Source organism: Haliaeetus albicilla, chromosome 3 (genome assembly GCF_947461875.1).
Source record: "Haliaeetus albicilla chromosome 3, bHalAlb1.1, whole genome shotgun sequence".
NCBI lineage: Eukaryota > Metazoa > Chordata > Aves > Accipitriformes > Accipitridae > Haliaeetus > Haliaeetus albicilla.
In genome coordinates this window covers 77,044,147-77,063,079 of record NC_091485.1, presented here as the reverse complement: position 1 = coordinate 77,063,079, position 18,933 = coordinate 77,044,147, and the positions used below count along the sequence as shown (strand labels likewise).

The 18,933-nt window shown below is 64.8% G+C and overlaps 2 protein-coding genes across 4 annotated transcripts; one reads left to right on the top strand and one right to left on the bottom strand.

Annotated features, from left to right (window-relative positions):
• Positions 1–3,682: 3,682 nt before the first annotated feature.
• Positions 3,683–14,314, bottom strand: LOC138684864 (NFX1-type zinc finger-containing protein 1-like). 2 transcript variants are annotated; one of them, XR_011324156.1, is made up of 14 exons: positions 11,671–14,314; positions 11,366–11,522; positions 11,120–11,248; positions 10,350–10,495; positions 10,107–10,238; positions 9,934–10,030; positions 9,453–9,621; positions 9,233–9,352; positions 8,927–9,081; positions 8,420–8,565; positions 8,241–8,351; positions 8,063–8,158; positions 4,237–7,980; positions 3,683–4,130 (listed from the first exon to the last, which is right to left on the bottom strand). XR_011324156.1 is itself a non-coding variant. In XM_069780267.1 (13 exons), exons 1-13 carry the CDS (start codon positions 13,111–13,113, stop codon positions 6,850–6,852), a joined length of 4,032 nt encoding a protein of 1,343 aa, XP_069636368.1. In that variant the 5' UTR covers positions 13,114–14,314; the 3' UTR covers positions 4,201–6,849. The 2 variants fall into 2 exon arrangements, 1 of the variants encoding a protein (XP_069636368.1); XM_069780267.1 differs by lacking the exon at positions 3,683–4,130 and having other exon boundaries at positions 4,201–7,980.
• A 23-nt stretch (positions 14,315–14,337) lies between these two features.
• Positions 14,338–18,278, top strand: HGH1 (HGH1 homolog). Of its 2 annotated transcripts, XM_069780293.1 has the most exons (6): positions 14,338–14,902; positions 14,995–15,095; positions 15,817–15,915; positions 15,996–16,087; positions 17,482–17,604; positions 17,777–18,278. In XM_069780293.1, exons 1-6 carry the CDS (start codon positions 14,394–14,396, stop codon positions 17,954–17,956), a joined length of 1,104 nt encoding a protein of 367 aa, XP_069636394.1. In that variant the 5' UTR covers positions 14,338–14,393; the 3' UTR covers positions 17,957–18,278. The 2 variants fall into 2 exon arrangements, with proteins under 2 accessions (XP_069636394.1, XP_069636393.1); XM_069780292.1 differs by lacking the exons at positions 14,338–14,902; positions 14,995–15,095; positions 15,817–15,915; positions 15,996–16,087 and adding an exon at positions 16,094–17,024.
• Positions 18,279–18,933: the final 655 nt, after the last annotated feature.

Below are 18,933 nucleotides of genomic sequence, written 5' to 3'. Positions count from 1 at the left end.
ACCCCGCGTGGGGGGAGCCTGTCCCGCTGTGGCCACGGGGGGTGGCATCGGGGCTGCGGGAGGTACCAGGGGGTCACATGGATTGGGGAGGGCAGGTGGTCTCGGTCCTGCCGGGACCCGGGCTCCCCACCCCGGGACGCAGGCGCAGAGCCAGGGCCATGCTGTGCCCAGTGTCCCCCCACCACCACGCAGGAGCTGGGGGCTCCCAGGGCTCTCGGTCCCCCCCGGCTCCCACTGCCCCTCTCTGTGGATGCTGCTGCCCCTTTCTCCTGCAGGTGCTGTGCAGGGAGTGCCCGGAGACCCCCAGGACATGCCCGAGGCTGTGGCCACTGCTGGCAGCTGCCACCGGAGTGCCACACATCCCATGTCCCCCCAGCCAGCTGCCTGTCCCGGGCACCACAGGGCAGTCACGGCGCTGGAGCCAGGACAGGCTCTGGGACAGCCAGGCTGCTGGCCCTGCCTGGCTCCGTGGCACCGCAGTGCTCCCTGCCTCCATGTGCCTGCTGGCGGGTGTCGGGCATGGGCTGCCTTGTGCTGTGCCACCATCAGGTCCTTCCCCACTCTCCCGGTGTGGTCTCTGGCTCCTGTCGCCACCACAGCTTCTGGTTGTGCCAGTGCTTCTGCGCGGCGCTGGCTGGGCACTGCCGGCTCGCCGTTCTGCATTTAATGAGCAGACCCCATGTTCCTTCGTTAATAAAAGTATTAAATACCACAGATCAGACTGGTGGCAGCGGGACCAACAGCATCGTGCTGGTTCCCAAATGCCGCTAGGAAGGCACCAACTAATGAAGATAGCAGCGGAAACGGTGTTTTCCGTCCCCAGGGAGCAGCCAGGAGCCCACCGGGCTCCACCGGCACCAAGGGGGGGGGTTTCTCCCAAGAGAGCAACACTGCAGCTCTGCCCACCCGTTCCTGGCACAGAAACCCTGCGGCTGAGCCAGAGCAGGCTCTGCCATGCCAGGGGCAAGCCTCTGCCATGCCAGGGCTCGTGCCATGGGCTCTGTGTGGTGCAGAGTGCGGTCAGCCCCGGCTGCGGGACCCCCGCTGCCCTCCGGACATGGCCCCCACAGTGGAGTGCATCCCTGGAGTGCATCCTGCGAAGGACCACGGAGCTGGACAGGCTCAGCAGGTCTCTGAGCCGTTGCCTTTACAATTAATGATCTGGCGTGAACCAGGGTGGTCCCACCCCACTGGCACAGCAGATGGGTTTGGGGGTTGTTTTTAGAAACACCTTTTTTCTTTGTGTGTCCCTTTGGAGTGTCATTGCCCTGCCGTCCCCTCCCGAGCAGCAGCAGCAGGCTTCCCTGGCCGTTTGGTCTCTGCCTTTGCTTCCAGTTAGCGCTTCGTCCTCTAATTTATCGCTTTATCCTCACTTGAATCAGACTTGAGGGGGTTTTGGCTCTTCGCTTCCTGGATATTTTGTAGGTTTTGGCTGAGCCGCTTTCCTTTCAAAGGAGATCTTTAAGCTGGAGTTCATGGTGATGTTCCCAGCTGGCATTGTGTCCAGAAATCCTGGCTCTGGCGAAGCTTGCAGTGCACGCCGCACTGCAGCACATTGGGAACGCCGGGCTACGAGCAGCTGGCAGTGCCAGCTCGTGCCATCAGTTGTCAGATACCTCGAACCTCAAACGTCACTTTTTTGATATTAACTGCTGGCAAGTTTTCTCCTCCCGACTGCCACATATTTGCTATGGGATGGAGTGCCCAAGGAGGAACTGAGGCGGCTGTCACTCTGGGGTGTGAGTCTCGTCCTGTGGGTTCACCCTATGTGGAGAGGAAGACCGATGGTTAAACTCTCATTAAAGCAGGACACTAATGAGCTGTGCTGCAGCCCAGGCAGCGGGAAGACGGACGTCAGTCACTGCTGCATTGCTCAGGCTGCCGTTTAGGGAGCACGGGAGCTTCCCGGCGCAGCAGTGACCTGCCGTATGGTGCAAATTTCACACCAGAGGAAAGGACGCAGTTCGCGGGATTTTTTGGAAGAACTGAGGTGACCTTCAGGTGCCCGGGGGACGTTTGGTGCAGCCTCATACCACAAACCCCTCATGCCTAAGTCCAGCGGTGCAAGCATTGGAGCAGCAGATCCATGCAGAAGCAGAGCCGAGGTTTGGCTTTGGAAGATTGCAGCTAACGAAGCGCTGCCACTCTAATGAGCACAGGGAGCTCCAGGACGCCCCAAAGCCTGGGGACACCCCAGGGCAGGGCCAGTGTGAGCTCCACAAGGCAGCCAAGGCGGCTCCATCCATGACAGCTCTGTGCAAGTGCCGGTTGTGCGTACAGCCACCGTTCCCAGCAGTGACTCCATCGTCTGCCCCAGGGACAATGTTCCTTCACTGCCAGAGACTCACCTGCATCAGCTCCTTCACTGGCACGCAGGCACGGCACGGGGGAACTGGGCTGCCTGGGACTGGGGGCTCCTCTTCTCCCAGCCCTCAATGGGGTGAATTTTGGTTTAGCAGAGCTCAAGCATGGCTCCAGCCAGCTCAAGACCAAGCTCCGTGGGAGAGGCAGAGGGACGGATCTGGAGGCAGCGGGTGGGAGCAGCCCAGGCTTTGGTGAGCCCGGCACGAGGGGACTGGCGGCTGGCTGGCGCCTTCCAAACCCACCTGAGGGCTCTGTGCACCGTGGGCTGTTCACAGGCACATGCTCCGCTCTCCCTCCAGAGATGCACAGCGGTTCATGCGCTGACACACCGTGTCTTGCTGTTGGCATGGCGCGGTAGCGGCAGCAGCAGGCGGTGAGCTTTGCACCAGCGCCGGGGTTGCCGGAGACGCCGCAGGGTGCCCGGGGCCAGGCTGCCCACTGCAGCCTCACGGGTGCTCGCTGGCACGGGCAGGGCGCTGAGACCCCCAGCGCCGATGCACACACGCTGCCTGTCCTGCCCGGCTGCAGGCAGCTGCGTGGTCCGGAGAAAGACAGACGCCACGGGATCTCACCCGAGCACCGGCAGAGCTTGCAACCGTGCTCGGCTTTGCCAGGGCTTGGAGGAGGCATCTCCCCCTCCATCACTGAAAGCGGCTGGGAAAGGCAGCCAGGGCTGCTCCTGCCACGCTGACTGCCTTGTTTAGGGCTCATCCAGTGCACTTCTGATGCAAAAAAATACCTTATTTAATAAAGCATCCAGTGGCAAAGTCGCTTCTCTCTCTGGCACCTCTTGGCAGCAAGGCTCTGGGTCTGCCCACGCCAGGGCATCACGCCGCGGCTGCAGAGCCCCGTTCTGCTGAATGCTTCACTCCTGCTGTATGCAGGAGATGATCGAGATGCTGGAACACTTTGGAACTGAGCTTGCTGTCCCCAGGCCTCTCCGGCTGTGGGTTTTTGGTGTCCTGTGAGCCCTGATGTATTTTTAAAGGCTGCCGGAGCTGGCCTGTGGAGCCACGCTCCCTCCCGGAGCGTTATCCAGGCATGAGGCTCAGGTAGGAGAAGGTCGGAGCTGTGCTCTGCCGTGCCCACGGTGGCTCCAGGACCTGCCCATGCTCGGGTGGGTTTCCTGGGAGGGGGCGAGAGTGGTCTCTTGTCCTGAAGCAGAATCCCGTGGGAAAACCCAGTCCCAGGCATCCAGCCAGGGCTGGTCAGAGGAAGAAACGCTTCTCCCTCTACATCGCTGGGAGAAAGGAGATGCTTAATTGCAGCTGTGTAATTGCAATTACCTGTTGTGCGTGCTCCAGGGCGAGTGGGATGGTTTGTGGTCAGTGCATCCGGGTACCGGTGCCGCGGGGGGCTGAGGGGGAAGGCAGCACCCGTCTTCGGGGGTGAATGCAAAACCCCTGCGTGGGAGGGATGCTGTCAGCCAAGGGGTCGATGCGGTAGGGATGAACGGCCTTTGAAGCGGGGAGAGTGCAAATTAACGATGTTGGTGTTTATAAATACAGTGAGCTTAATTAAAAGATCTTTGAAGAGGAAAAGGCAAGAACAGTGATTTAATCAGAGGGTCTCCAAGGGTGGAAAAACAAATTCTTCATCGGAGAGAGGACACCGATTCTCGTATAATTTGCTCATAGCATCTGCTGTGCCACCTGGAGAGCCGAGCACTGCTGCTCATCCAAAGGGAAGCATTCCGGTGAAGGCATTTGGCTGCTTTCCTGCTGAAGTAGCTGTGCGGCTTCCTGGGATCTTGGATCCTGCAATCACTGTGGGAAAGTGCCAGCTTGTCCCTGCTGGGGCTTGGCTGCTTATTCACCTGGGTACCATGCCGGGGAGCTCCCGACCCCGAGCCGGCGGTGGTGGGTGACGTACCGGGAGCCCCCCAGGAACTCCGGGAGCGGGACCTTGGGCTGCAGCAGCCCAGCACAGCGGCACACGCACCCCCTCTCCTGCCCCCAGTGTGAGCCCAGGGAATGCTAAAGGAGCAAAAGAAGATGAAAAAAATCAAGAATTATTATTATTATTATTATTTTAAAATAAAATTAAGAGGAAAAGCCACCCCCCTGGAGTGTGTGGGATGGTTGATACATCATCTCCCTGCTCCCAGCAGCCAGCATTTTCCACAGGCAAACTGCAAGGCTCTCCCGCGCCGCCAGCTGGGACCCCCCAGTGCTGAGGGCCCCCCCCCAAACCTCTCCACATCTTCTTTGGGTTTCTCAGGCTGCTCGTCACCCCAGCGCAGTTTGTATTATGACAGTTTTCCCTTTTTAAGTTTGTTTTTCCTTCTGCCTGAAGTTTCTGTGCACAGCACCGCAGTATTTTGGGGGGATTGTGTTAAATTTTGAAGTCTTGGTTTATTTAGTTTATAGACCCTGGAACTTCTGTTTTAGTCATGCACTGGACAGCCGTGGAATTGAGGTTTCTTTGAGAACTCTACTATAACTTGTTTTTCCAGCCTGCCAGGAGCCAGGCCATGCTCTCAGCCCCCTCTTGCTGAAACAGCTTTATTGAGCAAATGCTGCTTATTTTTTCTCCTCTGTGTCATATCTGCTGATACGTCAGCTGGATTTTACACCTTGGAAAGCACTTTAAGTGGTGCTTCAGCCTCTCTTCATGTGCCCTCACTCAGATGTGCTGAGGAGAATCCCCAGACCGCAAAGCTGGGTTTTGTAAAAGACGAGTTTTTAGAAATTATACAATTGCATCTGTGTTTCAGGTTTCTAAATTAAAAAAAAATAAATCAGGATTTTAGTGTGATGCATCCAGGACTACTTCCCCTATGCAGAATTTTCTCTCCTAAACCCCAGTGACCAGAATGTCGCTTCCCTTGCCTGCTTGGAGAGGTCAGTGCGGAGGAAGAACCGACCTCCTTGACTGGTATTATCCATTTACCTTCCAAAATTGTACTTATACCCACAGCCTTAATGCAGTATAAATCTGTTCTCAAGCAGCCAATGTCATTATCTGGGATTTACTTGACTGCCCAGCCCTTTGCAGGGAGCCGCAGCAATGGGACGCAGCTGCCAGCTGTCACGGCAGGGACGATGCTGGTGCATCTCCTTTCGGGAGCATTGCCTGGGACCGGAGCACTAAAATGGCCTCAACTTCAGTGTTTTCCTTTGGAAAGGGCTGGTGTTGGGCTCTTTGTTTGCTGCGTCTCGCTTTGTCACCCAGTGAAGAGCACTGTCCCTTTTGCCTTTGGCTGCCCGTGCAAGAACCCGCCGCCAGGTTGAGCATTTAGAACTGGGGTTTTTGCTGTTTCTCCCCGCGAGCTGCAGGAAGGGGGTTTGGCTGCAGTGCCTGGAATTCACGTTGACCATCTGGATGCACAAACTCCATCCAAATCCCCCGGCCAAGCCTGGGCACCTTCTGTTCCTGCTTCTTCCGTGCTCCCAGAGAAAAGCGTTGCTGTTCAGCAGCCGGGATCCCCTCTGGGTGCATCGCCTGTGCCAGGAACCCCCGTAACCCATTCACCCACCCCGAGAGGACGAGGTTTTTTCTCCCAGCGTGGGAGCCACCCATCCCTGCAGAGAGAGTCTTCTCTTCCCTGGGGACGGCATCAACGGGGACCCTCGGGCTGCAGATATGCTCAACGGGAGCGTGGGACCCTTGGGACCACCCGCTCCCCGGGGGGGACGGGCTCACCGGGGACAGCCAAAGGCAACCGTGGGGCTGCCGGGCTGCCTGGTGAACCATGGATGCTGAGATGCAAGGATTGATGGGCAGCAGAAACGAGGATGGCTTTGGTCAGGCTTTAGTTACTCAGCAAAGCAGTGCAGCAACGCAGGCATTAAAGGGGGATGCGGAGGGGAGCGGGGTCCGCGGTTCTGCTGCTGCAGCCTGGAGAGCCGCATCCAGCCGAACCCCCGCAAGGCTGAACCTATCTGGGGCAGGGGTGGAGGTTTTGTCCTTTGTACGGTGTCACCTGTGCCGGTACCATGATGGTACCTCTGCTCCACCAAAGGGAATAGAGCCCATGCCCAAGGCCGGTGACAGTGGCTGTTGAAGGCACCAGGGAGTGCACGAGGCTTTTGGGTGTCACCGTGGCTCCAGCCAGGATCGAGTTGGAAATTGCTGTGGGTCCGGCTGGGATCATGTTGGGAAATGCTGAGGTGCCTGTCAGGATTGAGCTGGGACTTCCCATGGGCGCAGCTGGGATCAAGTTGGAGATTGCCGTGGGCTGGCATCAAGTTTGGCATCGCCGTGGGACCAGGCAGGATTGAGTTGGGAATAGCCAATAGTCTGGGATCAGTCGGGACTTGCAGAGATGCCACCCGGGATGGAGCAGGGGAGGCACTGGGGAGGGCACAGCTCCCAGCACAGCCGGGGAGCGGGACTGTGGGCAGCACCGTGCCCGCAGCACCGCAGCCCCCAGCTCCTGCCCGGAGGGAGCCCCTGAGCTGCGCTGCTGGCAGGGGACCATGGAGCAGCAGCCGGCACGGATCTGGCCGCGCACCAGCAGTGGGACCGGCTGCGGGGACACCCTCACTCTGGGCTCTGCCGACTGCTCTCCTGGCAGGCAGCAGGCAGCTCTTGCTGGGTGCAGGCAGGCTGGTTGTGCGGCAGGACCCCCTCCACCGCCTTGCCGCAGTCGTGCCCACCGCAGTTGTCCCTGCTGCGGTCATCCCTGCCACAGTCGTCCCTGCTGCAGTCATCCCCGCCACAGTCGTCCCCACCGCAGTCATCCCCACCGCAGTCCTCCCTGCGGCAGTCATCCCTACCGCAGTTGTCCCCACCGCAGTCGTCCCCGCAGCGCCGCGGGCAGGGGTGGCCGCAGGCGAGCGGCCGCAGGCAGGGCTCCTGGCAGCGCCAGTGCTCGGCCGGCACGTGGCACGGCAGGCGCTGCCGGTGGCCGCAGCGGGGCAGGACCTTCTCCACCTTCTTGAGGCAAGGGCCGCACTCTTCCCAGCAGAGCTTGGGGCAGGGGTGGCCGCGCTCGCAGGGCGGCCGGGCGCAGGGCAGGCAGCAGTGCACCCGCCGGTGCTCGCGGTCGCGCGGGTGGCAGTGGCGCGGGCAGGGGTGGCCGCAGGGCAGCGGCAGCCGGCACCGGCGCGTGCAGCCGCCCTCAGGGCTTTGCCTGAAGTCGGAGGCGCCCCGCACCGTCGCCGTCACCTCGGGGTGGTTTTGGCAGGTCAGCGCCAGCCCGTCGCCCACCAGGCCCTTGCTCGTCAGGGCGGCCAGGATCTCGGCCCAGAGCCGGCCGCCGGTGCCCCGCGCGATGCCTTCCAGGTCGCCGATGCAGTAGAAGCCCTTTCTGGCGCGGGAGAAAGCCACGCAGACGCGGTGCCGGTCCCCGAGGAAGCCGATCCGCCCCTCCGGGTTGCTGCGCACCAGCGAGAGCAGGACGATGTCGCTCTCCTCCCCTTGGAAGTCATCCACGGTGCAGACGGCAACCTTGGCCATGTCCCTCCTGGCCAGCAGCTGCCGGATGGTGGCCACCTGGCCGCTGTAGGGTGTCAGGACGGTGAGCTGCCCCTTGGCGTAGCCCTGCTCCAGCAGGTACTTGCAGAGGTGCACCAGGAAAGCGGCCTCCGAGCGGTTGCTGTAGCTGCCGGTGTGGCCGCTGAGGTCCTCGGCCCCCGCGTGCTGGATGAAGAAGACGCTGCTCTCGACGCCCTGCCCGGGGAGGGGGACACACGTGGGCGTCAGGGCACCGGCCCCGTCCTCGCACCTGCCCTGCGGTGGTCTATCCCCCCACCTTGATCTTCTCGTAGCCGCCGACAGCCGGGTGGTCCCTCAGCGCCTCGTAGAAAAAGGGGACGAGCAGCTGGGAGATCTCCGGGCGCATGCGGTGCTGCCGGGGACACGGCGGAGGCTCGAGCCGTGGCGGTAGCCCCCCCGGCGCAGGGTGGGTGGCAGGGGGGGGTCTGACTCACCTGGCACAGCAGCTGCACGTGGGGGATCTCGTTGTTGATCATCCGCTCAAAGAGGGAGATGCCGAGGTGGTATTTCTTCTCCAGGGTGTAATCGGCCGGTTTGGGTCTCAGCTGCAAAGGGGGTTTGGCTCGCCGTGGTGTGCCGACGGGCACCGGGGCGTGGGGCTGGGGCACCCTACCTGCTGGTGGTCCCCGATGAGGATGAGGTGCTTGCAGGAGGCGGTGAGGCAGGTCAGGACGTGCGCCTCCAGGATCTCTGCAGCTTCTTCCACGATCACCGTCTGGGGCCGGACGCTCTGCAGCAGCTTGCGGTACTTGGCAGCTCCTGGAACCGGGGATGAGCCCGGTGAAGGAGCCGGCACCCCGGCAGGGTCGACCCAGCGCCCCGTGGGACATCCCCTGGTTCCTCCACCCCAGGCTCCTCACCCGCCTCCCACGGCCCCTTTTGGGGGCAGGCACCGGCTCCAGCACCACCAGCACTAGCACTGGAGATGGCACCAACACCACCACCGGCACTGGCGCTGGAGATGGCACCACCACCAGCACTGGTACTGGCACCAGCTCCAGCGCTGGCACCAACACTGGCACTGGAAGCTGCACCAGCACCGGCACCAGAAATTGCACTTTCGCTACGACTGGCACCACTACCAGCACCAGCCCCAGCCTCGCCACGGTGTCTATCTCACCCGTGGTCGTCATCCCGATGACGCGGCTCTGCCTGAGGATCTGCAGGTCCTTCTGGAGCTGGTACTGGGCCAACTGGGCTGCGCTCTGCTCATACTCCTCCAGCCGCCTCGCCAGTGCCTCCTCCAACACCGCACCGTAGGCACTCAGCCACCGCCTGCTGCCGGCACGGGATGGGGTCACCGTGGGGGGCAGTCCCGGGCCACCAGCGTGTGGGGACAGGGACCCCGCACTGGTGCCGGGGTTGCCGTGTCGCCGGCCTCTCCTCGCCAGGGATCCACCGTGGGGGGGGGACGGGGCGGTGAGACCTGTAAAGCCGCCACCGGTCGCCGAGCCGGAGCTGCCAGAGGCTCCTCAGGTGCCCGACCTCCCTGTCGGTCATGGCATCGCTGTCCTGCAGCCGGCGGGCCAGCTGGGCGTCCAGTGGGCTGGGGATGGACAGACGGACGTGGCCGTCAGTGCCCCCACCGCCAGCGAGCCCCAGCGTGTCCCTGGGGTCCCAGCCGGCGGGAGGGTGCAGGGCCGTACCCCTCCTCTTCGGGGATGATGTAGGCGAACTTCTCCTGGGCTCGTCTCCTCTCAGCCTCCGCGGGGTCGAACTCCTCTTCCTCGTCCAGGCACCGCTCGTCCCTGCACGGCTCCCAGCTCTCCTCCACTCCAGGGCCCCCTCGGCCCCCCCCGGCCCCTTGATCCATGCCTGGGGGCAGAGCTGTGGAAGCTCTGGGTGATGGCCCTGTGGGACGTGTGGGACCGTGCCCCGTGGCATCCCACTGGGCATCGCTGGGACGGGGACAGCCTGCATCCCTGGGGGCTTGGGGAGGGGGACAGCCCTCCTCCTCCCCTGTCCCCAGGGCAACCCCATGTCTGCCCCCCACCTCTGCCTGGGGTCCCCCCGGGGGCTCCCACTCCTGCTGGGTCACTCTTGTGCCCGATGCCAGTCGGGCTGGGGGCTTCCCAAGTTCCCCCCACCATGAGCCTGGCCAGGGCTGAAAGCGGCAGCGAGGGTCACCTGCCACGTGGTCCCGGCCTCGCCGTGGGCTCCCGTCCTCCGGCAGCACCGTGGGCTGCACCTGCAGCCACTGCAGCATGTCCAGATGCATAGCACCCTGTGGGGGGGGACGGGGAAGGTTGAGCTCAGCTCCAGCACCCCAGCAGGGCTGCAACGGCTGCCCACACCCCCACCGTGAAGAGCAGGTCATCATTCATGATCTCTGTCTCCAGCTCGCTGGCGGTGAGGATGCCGCGGTGGAGCAGCCCCCGCACCTCCGTGCAGAAGGCGATGCTCCTCTCTTGCTCCTGCAAGGCGCTCCGCATCTGGGGAGGGGAGACAAGAGCCGCTGGGGCGAGGTGAGAGCGGGACATGCCGAGCCCCTGCTGCTGGCGAGCTGCCGGGTGGGAGTGGGGGAGAGGAGCCCGGCCCCATACCTGCGCGTACTGCCGCCGGCTGCTGGCCCCCCATGGCCCGCAGAGCGCTCTTTGCCGGAGCAGCTGCAGGGAGCAGCCCATCACCTTCTTGCTTCGGCATTTTCCCCCGATGCGCACCACTTTGGAGGGCTGGAACTGGAGGATGCCTGGGGGAGGAGAGGGGCAGGCTGGCAGCCTGCAGGCCAACCCCATGGCCATGCCCAACTTGCCCACCAACCCCATGGCCATGCCCAACTTGCCCACCAACCCCATGGCCATGCCCAACCTCCACACCAACCCCACAGCCATACCAAACCTCCACACCAACCTTATGGCCATGCCCAACATCCACACCAACCCTATGGTCATACCTAACTTGCCCACCGACCCCATGGCCATACCCAACCTGCTCACTGACCCCATGGCCATACCCAACCTCCACACTGACCCCATGGCCATGCCCAACACCCACACCGACCCCATGGCCATGCCCAACTTGCCCACCAACCCCATGGCCATGCCCAACCTCCACACCGACCCCATGGCCATGCCCAACCTGCCCCTCGACCACCCTGCCAGCCCGTGCCAGCCCATGAGTTGCTGCGTGCCGGTGCAGCAGCAGTGCTGCCCTGCGGGGAGAGTGACCCCAGCCGGCTGGAGCGGGGATGTGATGGGCAACAGCAACGACACCCGTGAGCATCAGGCTGCCGGCGGGACGGGCACGCTGCTGGCTCAGCCCACGCCAGGCATGAGGGGTCTGCAGTGAGAGGGACCGGGGCTGGGACGAGCACCTTCCATGAACTGGTCGAGGGCATGGTTGGTGTAGCACACCACCAAAAGGGGTGGCTGCTCCCCCCACAGTTCCCCCCCCTGGTTTCGCAGCAGCAGCTCCGTGATCTTGAGTCCGATGAAGGTTTTGCCTGGGGAGGAAAGTGCCGGTGTGTACTAGGGGCAGGGAAAGCCCCGTTCTGCTCCCATGGACCCCCGGCTGGGACGGTGCTGGGCGGCACTGCTGGGGTGCCAGCGCTGGCACCTACCTGTGCCGGGGGGGCCCTGGATAAGCACAAACTCCCTGCTCAGCGCCAGCCGGATGGCTGCTAGCTGAGACTCGTCCAAGTGGGGAAAAGTCTTCGGGGACCAGACCTCTGGGTCCTCCAGGCTTACGGCAGAGAGGTCCACTGCCGGCTTCTCTCCCTGAAACAAAGAGTGGGGATGGGGTGCCCGTGGTGGTGCACCCCAGCCGGACTCTGCCAGCTGCGGCCGCGGTTGAGGGCAGCCGGCGTCTCCCCGGGGGGGATCCTGCGAGCCCTGCGCTGCCAGCGGGATCCCTGCCGCGACTCACCTTCTCCTTGCCGTCCGGCAGCAGCGGCGCGAGGTTGAAGAGCCTGTCGGCGCCGAGGTGCGCAGGGTGGCGGATGGAGGGCTTGCAGTGCACCAGGTAGCGGCCAAAGGGCACGGCGGCGGGGCTCAGCTCCTGCAGCCCCTCCAGCACGTGCCGGTACGCCTCGAAGAAGGCCGGGGACTCCACCATGGTGAAGCTGGTTCTTCCCAGGTGGGTGAGGAGCTGCCGGTGGCCGTAGGTCTGGATGTGCAGCCAGATGCGGTCCCGGTGGGCCGCCCTCTGCTTCGGCACCCCGGCCACCACCCCGAAGAGCACGTGGCTGCAGTCCTCGGAGAGGAGGCAGGTGAGGGAGCCGCTCTTCAGGCACTCGGCGGCGGCTGGGCCGGTGCGGGGCAAGAAACGGGCCAGGTAGACGGGGCCGGCCAGCGTGGCGGCCACGGTGTGGAGCTGCACCCCCCGGTAGAGGCTGAGCGCCGCCCCATCGCTGTCAGGACCGCCGAGGGAGAACGCCGCCGCGATGCCGTCCCGCAGCGGCTTGAGGAAATCCTCCCGCAACAGTCGGAAGTGCAGGTCCAGGTAGGCTGCGGCACTCTCGTGCGCCCCGCGGCACGGGTTGGGGCGCAGCCGGCCCTCCGCCTCCCCAAAGAGCTCCTCGGGCGCGGGGATCACCGGCACCTCGCGGAAGTCATCCCGCCAGGCGCCGGCGGGGCGGTGGCGGTGGGGGAAAGCCGCGTCCACCCGACGCCTGGCGTCGTGTAGGCGCTGCTGGATGAGCCAGGAGAACTGGAAGCCGCGGCCCTGGAGCCGCTGCACGGTGCAGAAGAGGAGGTCGACGGGGTAGCAGAGCAGCGTCGGCACGTGGCCGGGGCAGGCGGTCAGCAGGCGGTGGAGAGCGACCACTGTGTCCCCCACCACCTCCTGGGAGATCCGTCCCTCCCGGCACTGGAAGGCGTCCAGCTCCGTGATGAACCTCAGCAGGTCCCCCAGGATGAAATCCCGGGTCAGCAGCAGGGCCAGGAGGGGTGTGGGGGGCTGCTGCGCTCCCCCCTGCTCCAGGGCGGCCCCGAGGGTCCGCAGCAGTGTGTACACCTGGGCCGGGCTCAGGTCCCGGTGGGCCAGCAGCCGGCCCAGCTCCAGCGTGTGGTCCCGCAGGAAAGGCAGGAGCTGCCGGGGGCTGCTGTCGCAGAGCTGCTCCAGCTTGCCCAGGAGGTCGGGGGGCTCGTCGCTGCGCCCCGGCTCGGAAGCCGGCCGGCCGCTGTACGGGGCGTCCCAGTCCCCATCGGGGCTCGCCGACCGCTGCCGCTTTGGGCTCCAGGGCTGGGCGTGGGGCGGGGAGAGGTCCCGGCGGGACGAGGGGACGCGGCGTCGCATTGTCCCACGCAGGGACAGGGACGCGTGGCCCCCGGGGTGCGGCTGATGGGAGTTGGGGTGGGAGTGGGGCATGTGGGGATGGGGGCTGCTCCCCTTCCCAGCCGGCCCCGGTCCCACTCACCTGCCTCGGGGTGTCCCTTGGCGTCACGTGTGGGGTACGGCTACCCCACGGCGGGGGTCCTGGGCTGCCGCCAGCGCCAGGGATGGCCTGGACAGGGCTGGGATGGGCACTGGGAGAAGCTCTGGGAGACGTACCAGGGATACTCTGGGGGGGCTCTGGGAATGCTCTGGAGGGGCTCGGGGAGGGTTCCAGGGATGCTCCGGGGAGCTGGGCAGGGGGTCTGGGGATGCTCCGGGGATGTTCTGTGGGGGGCTCCAGGGATGCTCCGGGAGGGCTCTGGGGATGCTCCAGGGATGTTCTACGGGACGGTCCGGGGATGCTCCAGGAGGGCTCCGAGGAGGGGTCCGGGAGGGTTCCGAGGATGCCCCGGGAAGGCTCCGTGGATGCTCCTGGAGGGCTCCGGGCGAGCAGACGAGGGCGGTTCCCGCACTGCTCGCCCAAAGACTTTTCGAGCGGAGAAACAGAAACTGAGCCCGGAGGCACCGCCCCCACGCCCGCACCGGAGCCGCCCCCGCGCCCGCACCGGAGCCGCACCGGGGTCAGCACCGGGCCCGCAGGGGGTGCCTGCTCCCCACGGGGGGCTTGGCCACGCCGGGATCTGCTGGGGGGCCACGCTGGCAGGGGGGGACAAGCGAGCCGGGAGGTTCTGGGAGCCCATCGGGCCGCTCCCCGGCGGAGGGGTGGGGGGACCCGGGCTCTGCTCCCACCGTCGTCCCGCCGGAAGGACCGGCTGGCCACGGGAGGATCGCGGCGACCGCGGCACCGTGGGGCTGACGGCGGTCAGGCGTGGGCTTCCCGGTGAAGGGACACGGGGAAACGGCAGCGCTACGCCGTGACCCCCCTCCAACCGGGGGAGGAGGGGGGGTGAGCCGTGACCCCCCCCCCCGGACTCTCGTGGGGCACCCAAGCCCCGCCCCACCGCCCTCCCACCGGCACCCGAGCCGCGCCCCACTCGCACTAGGACCCCGCGGCGCCTCAGGGCCAGGGGGAGTGGCCCAGGCGAGGGAGGGGCCGCGAGGGCGGGGCCCTGTGAGCACGCCGGGCGGCCCTCCCTTCCCAGAAGGCCTTTCTCCACCGGGCCCTCCCCCTTTGGCGGCTGCTCTGCCGCAGATTGGGGCAGCCGCGGGGCGGCCCCCGCTCGCGCGGCGCTCATTGGCTGCCGCGCCCGCCCATCGCCGCGAGGGGTCTTCGCCGTTACCGGGAGACGGCCGCCATATTGGAGGCGCCCGCCATGGCGGCGAAGGAGGAGGAGGCGGCGGCGGCGGAGCTGGTGGAGCTGCTGTCCCCGGCGGCGGGCCAGGCGGCGCGGGAGGGCGCGGCGGAGGCGGCGCTGGCCCTGTCGGGGGACGCGGCGGGGCGGCGGCTGCTGGCGGGACAACCGGCGGCCGTGGCGGCCTTGTTGGAGCTGGCGGCGGGGCCGTCCCCGCCGGCGGCCCGCCACGCTCTGGGCTGCCTGGTGAACCTCTCGGCCGAACCGGCGGCCCGCGAACCGCTGTTGGCCGCGCTGCCGGCTCTACTGGGGCTGCTGCCGGGCGGGCCGGCCTGCGGGGTGCTGGCTAACCTCTGCCGGGAGCGGGGGGCGGCTCGGCGGGTGCTGCGGGGCCTGCGGGAGGGCGGCCCCGGGCTGGAGCCGCTGCTCCAGGCGCTCGGTCAACCCCGGCCGCCCTCCCAGCTCGGCCCGCTGCTCTGCAACCTCAGCCAGCTGCCCGAGGGCCGTCGTGGGCTTCTCGATCGCTCCCGGTACGGTACGGTAGTGCCCGGGGCTGGGGAGGGGGATGTATGGGGGGGGGGGGGTGTCTCTCCGGCCCGGTGTGACGGTTCTTCTCCCGCAGGTGCTCGGTGCAGCGGCTGCTGCCCTTCACACAGTACCAGGACTCCGTTGTCCATCGCCGGGGAGTCGTGGGGGCACTGAGGAACTGCTGCTTCGAGTACGGTGAGAGCCCCGGGCAGACCCCAGCCGCTGCCCTGGCCCGTGGCACCGATTGCCGGCACCTGCCGGGGCATGCTGCCCTCGCCCTGGGCTGTGAGGGGGCCTGCCAGCGCTGCTGGGAGCTGGGAGGGTGCCGGGTCTGGCTGGGGTGGAGTTTGCTTTCTTCATAGCAGCCCGTGTGGTGCTGTGTTTTAGACCGGTGACCAAAGCAGGGCTGGTAATGCCGGCCGGGTTTAGCCAGCGTGGGTGATGCTGGCTGGGTTTAGCCAGCGCTGAGCAGCACTCAGGCAGCATCAAGGCTGCCTCTGTTTGTCACCAGCCAGAAAGTTACGGGGGGGATGATACAGGCGGGACGGCTGACCCCCATAGACCAGAGGGTTGTCCCCAACCTTACAGCATTACAGTCAGCTCTAAAATGGGGGGGCTGAAGCAGCCATGGCGTGGGGACAGGCTGGGCATCGGTCTGGGCTGAGCGATCAGTGCCTTTGCATTGCTCGGGGCTTTTGGTTTGTGTTTGTTTTGGTTTTTCCCTTCACTTTATCTTGACCCACAAGTTTTTCTCGTTTTTGCCTTCCCCATTCTCTCCCCAGTTCCACTGCTGGGGCAGGAGTGGGTGAGTGGCTGGGTGGGGGCTGAGCTGCTGGCTGGGGTCAGCCCACCACAGGGGTCCGGGCTGGGCTTGCTGCCCTGGCTGTGGCAGCTCCTGACCCCAGGCTGTCCCCAGAGGACCACGAGTGGCTGCTGAGTGAGGAGGTCGACATTCTGCCCTTCCTCCTCCTGCCTCTAGCAGGCCCTGAGGAATTTCCTGAGGATGAGATGGAAAGTAAGTGAGTGTCAGAGTGGGTGGTGGGCGTCTGGGGGCTGCTGGCCGTGTGCTTCCCCCTGAGTCTGTCTCTCCCCCAGGGCTGCCCGTGGACCTGCAGTACCTGCCGCAGGACAAGCAGCGAGAGGAAGAACCTGACATCCGGAAGATGCTGCTGGAAGCCATCATGCTGGTGGGTCCTTCTGGTGCAAATTGCAGTGGGGCTGAGGGCGAGAGCCCAGGCGGGGGCTCCTGGGAGTAGAAAGGTGTTCAGGGCCGTCCCAGAAGGCGCTGTCTGCCTGGAGATCCTCACGGAGAAGCAATCATGTTTAGGCTGGACAAGCAGGCAGTGAGGTGGATTGAAAATCGGACGGGCCCTGAGGGCAGTGATCAACGGCACGAAGTCTGGTCAGTGGCCAGTGACCAGTGGTGTGCCGCAGGGACCAATGTGGGGTCCAGTCCAGTTCAACATCTTCATTAATGATCTGGGTGATGGGGCAGAGCGTACCCTCAGCACATTTGCAGATGACACCAAGCTGGGAGGAATGGCTGGTACACCAGAGTGTCATGCTGGCATCCAGAGAGACCTCGCCAGGCTAGAGAAACGGGCCGACAAGGACTTCGTGGAGCTGCTTGAGGAGAAGGAACAACCTCAGGCAGCAGGATGCGGAGGGGAACGATGGGCTGGAAGGCAGCTCTGCAGACAAGGCCCTGTGGGTCCCAGTGAATACCACGCTGAACTTGAGCCAGCAGCATGCTCCTATGGCAAAGGGTGTCCTGGGCTGCATGAGGAGCAGTGTCACAGCAGGACGAGGGACATCTGCTCAGCGCTGGTGAGGCCACACTGGGGGTGCTGGGTCCAGTGCTGGGCTCCCCAGTATGAGAGACATATGGACGCAGTGGAGATGATCCAGGGAAGGGCCACCAAGATGCTGAAGGGACTGGAGCATCTCTGCTGTGAGGAAAGGCTGAGGGAGCTGGGACTGCTCAGTGTGGAGAAACGAAGACTCGGGAGGATCTCGGCAATGTCTGTAAATACCAGCTGGGAGGGAGTGAAGAGGAGCCGGACTCTTTCCAGTGGCACCCAGTGCCAGGACCAGAGGCCACGGGCACAGACTGGAACACAGGAGGTGACACTTGAACATGAGGAAACAATTTTTCACTGTGAGGGTACCAGAGCCCTGGCACAGGCTGCCCGGGGAGGTGGCGAAGTCTCTGTTCTTGGAGATACTCAAAGCCCATCTGGCCGTGGTCCTGGGCCACCGGCTCTGGCTGGCCCTGCTTGAGGACCAGGTGTCCCTTCCCACCTGTGATTCTGTGGGTGAGAAGGACCAACGAGCTGGGGTCCCCCTCTCCCCACGGGCAGGCTCTCCGTCCCCATTCCTACGTTGGAGGGCTGTCAGAGCAGCTCTGTGACAGCCCCCCCATGCCATGGGGCATTTCATTTCCCACTCGGAGAGCCACCATCAGCCCAGCGGAAAACCCGGCCAAGCCCTGCCGTGCATCATCCCTTGCTGGGTGCTCTTACAGCTCTCAAGGCCATGCCGGGCTCCCTGCCCACACTGCCACTTTTTGTCTCTTTTGCAGCTCACAGCCACCAAGGCCGGCCGGCACATGGTGAGGGAGAAGGGGACTTACCTGATCCTGCGGGAGCTGCACGGCTGGGAACGGGAGCCTGCCGTGCTGGCTGCCTGCGAGAAGCTCATTCAGGTGGGGAAGAGGATCCCTGGGGGGAGGCAGATGGGTCTCCAGGGTGTGGAGCTGCTCCGAGGGCTCTGTCCTGCCTCTCTGCTCCCCTGCTGGGCTCCTTGCAGAGAGCCCTGGGGGACTCCCACCAGCCTGTCCCTCCTCCCTGAGCCTTCCTCCCCCTTCCTGGGAAAAGGTGCTGATCGGGGACGAGCCTGGCCTAGGGATGGAGAACCTGCTGGAGGTGAACATCCCTGAGGAGGTGGAGCAGCAGCTGCAGCGCCTGGATCGGGAGGAGGAGGAGGAACAGGAGCGGTGGCGGCAGGAGCAGGAGGAGCGGGGCTCGACGCCGCGTTCTGAAGAGCCGTCGCGGTGAGGGGGGGCTGCTGTGCTCGGCCAGGTCGCCCACAGGCTGTGGCTCCCGTGGTGCGGGGACCTTTGCCGGGCCCCTTGGGGCAGTGGCTTGGCCCCGTTTTCCCCGCTGCTTCTGAAGCAAATTTGGGGTCCTGCTGGGCAGGGGTTCCCCCTTGCCTCGCGCAGCTCCGTCGCTCCTGTTGTGGAAGATTCGGGAAGGGGCTGTTGTTTCCTGCCCCACGCCGTGGGACTGTCCCACTGCTGGCCCCGGGAGTTCTCCCGAGGGCTGAGCTGCCACAACGTGCCTTGTAAAATAAAATAAAAGGTTTCCAGCCCAAACCTGCCGTGGTCCCCAGGAGAAGTTCAGGGGGGTACTGGGAGGAGGGAGGGGAGGCTGGGGGCCCTGGGGACAGGGTGCAGGTGTCTCCTGTCACTGTCACAGCAGGTCCCCTCCTCTGGCCCAAGCCCTGGGGTGCTGTGGGGAGTTGTTGGGGGGGCACAAGCTCAGCCCACTCCTGCTCCAGCCTGGGGCACGCTCCATCCATGGGACCCCCCCCCATGCCATGACACTCCTCACCTCCCTGCTGCCTTTTGGGGTGTCCAGATGTGGCCATAGCTCCCTACCTGTCCGGCATGGGGGGGACAAGCCCTCCCCTTAGTTCACAGCAGGGTCTGGTGGGGGATTCTCCTTCCCGCGTGGGGAGTGGAGGGAAATTTGGGGGGGGTGGGTAGGTTGGGGGTCATCGGTGGTCACCCCGCTGCAGGCTTTTGGGGCTGTGGACCAACAGATGTGCTCCTTCGGTGCACAGCAGCCAGGAGAGAGCCATCTCGGGAGGGTGTCACCCTTCCCCGTGTCCCCCTGCGTGTGTGTGGGGGTGTCCCCATCTGTGGGGAGGGGTCCCTATCCATGGTGGGGGGGGTCCCTGTCTGTGCAGGGGGGTCACGGAGGGGGCTGGGGGAGGCTGTGCCAAGCCTGTGCTCGGCGACCACCCCCCTAAA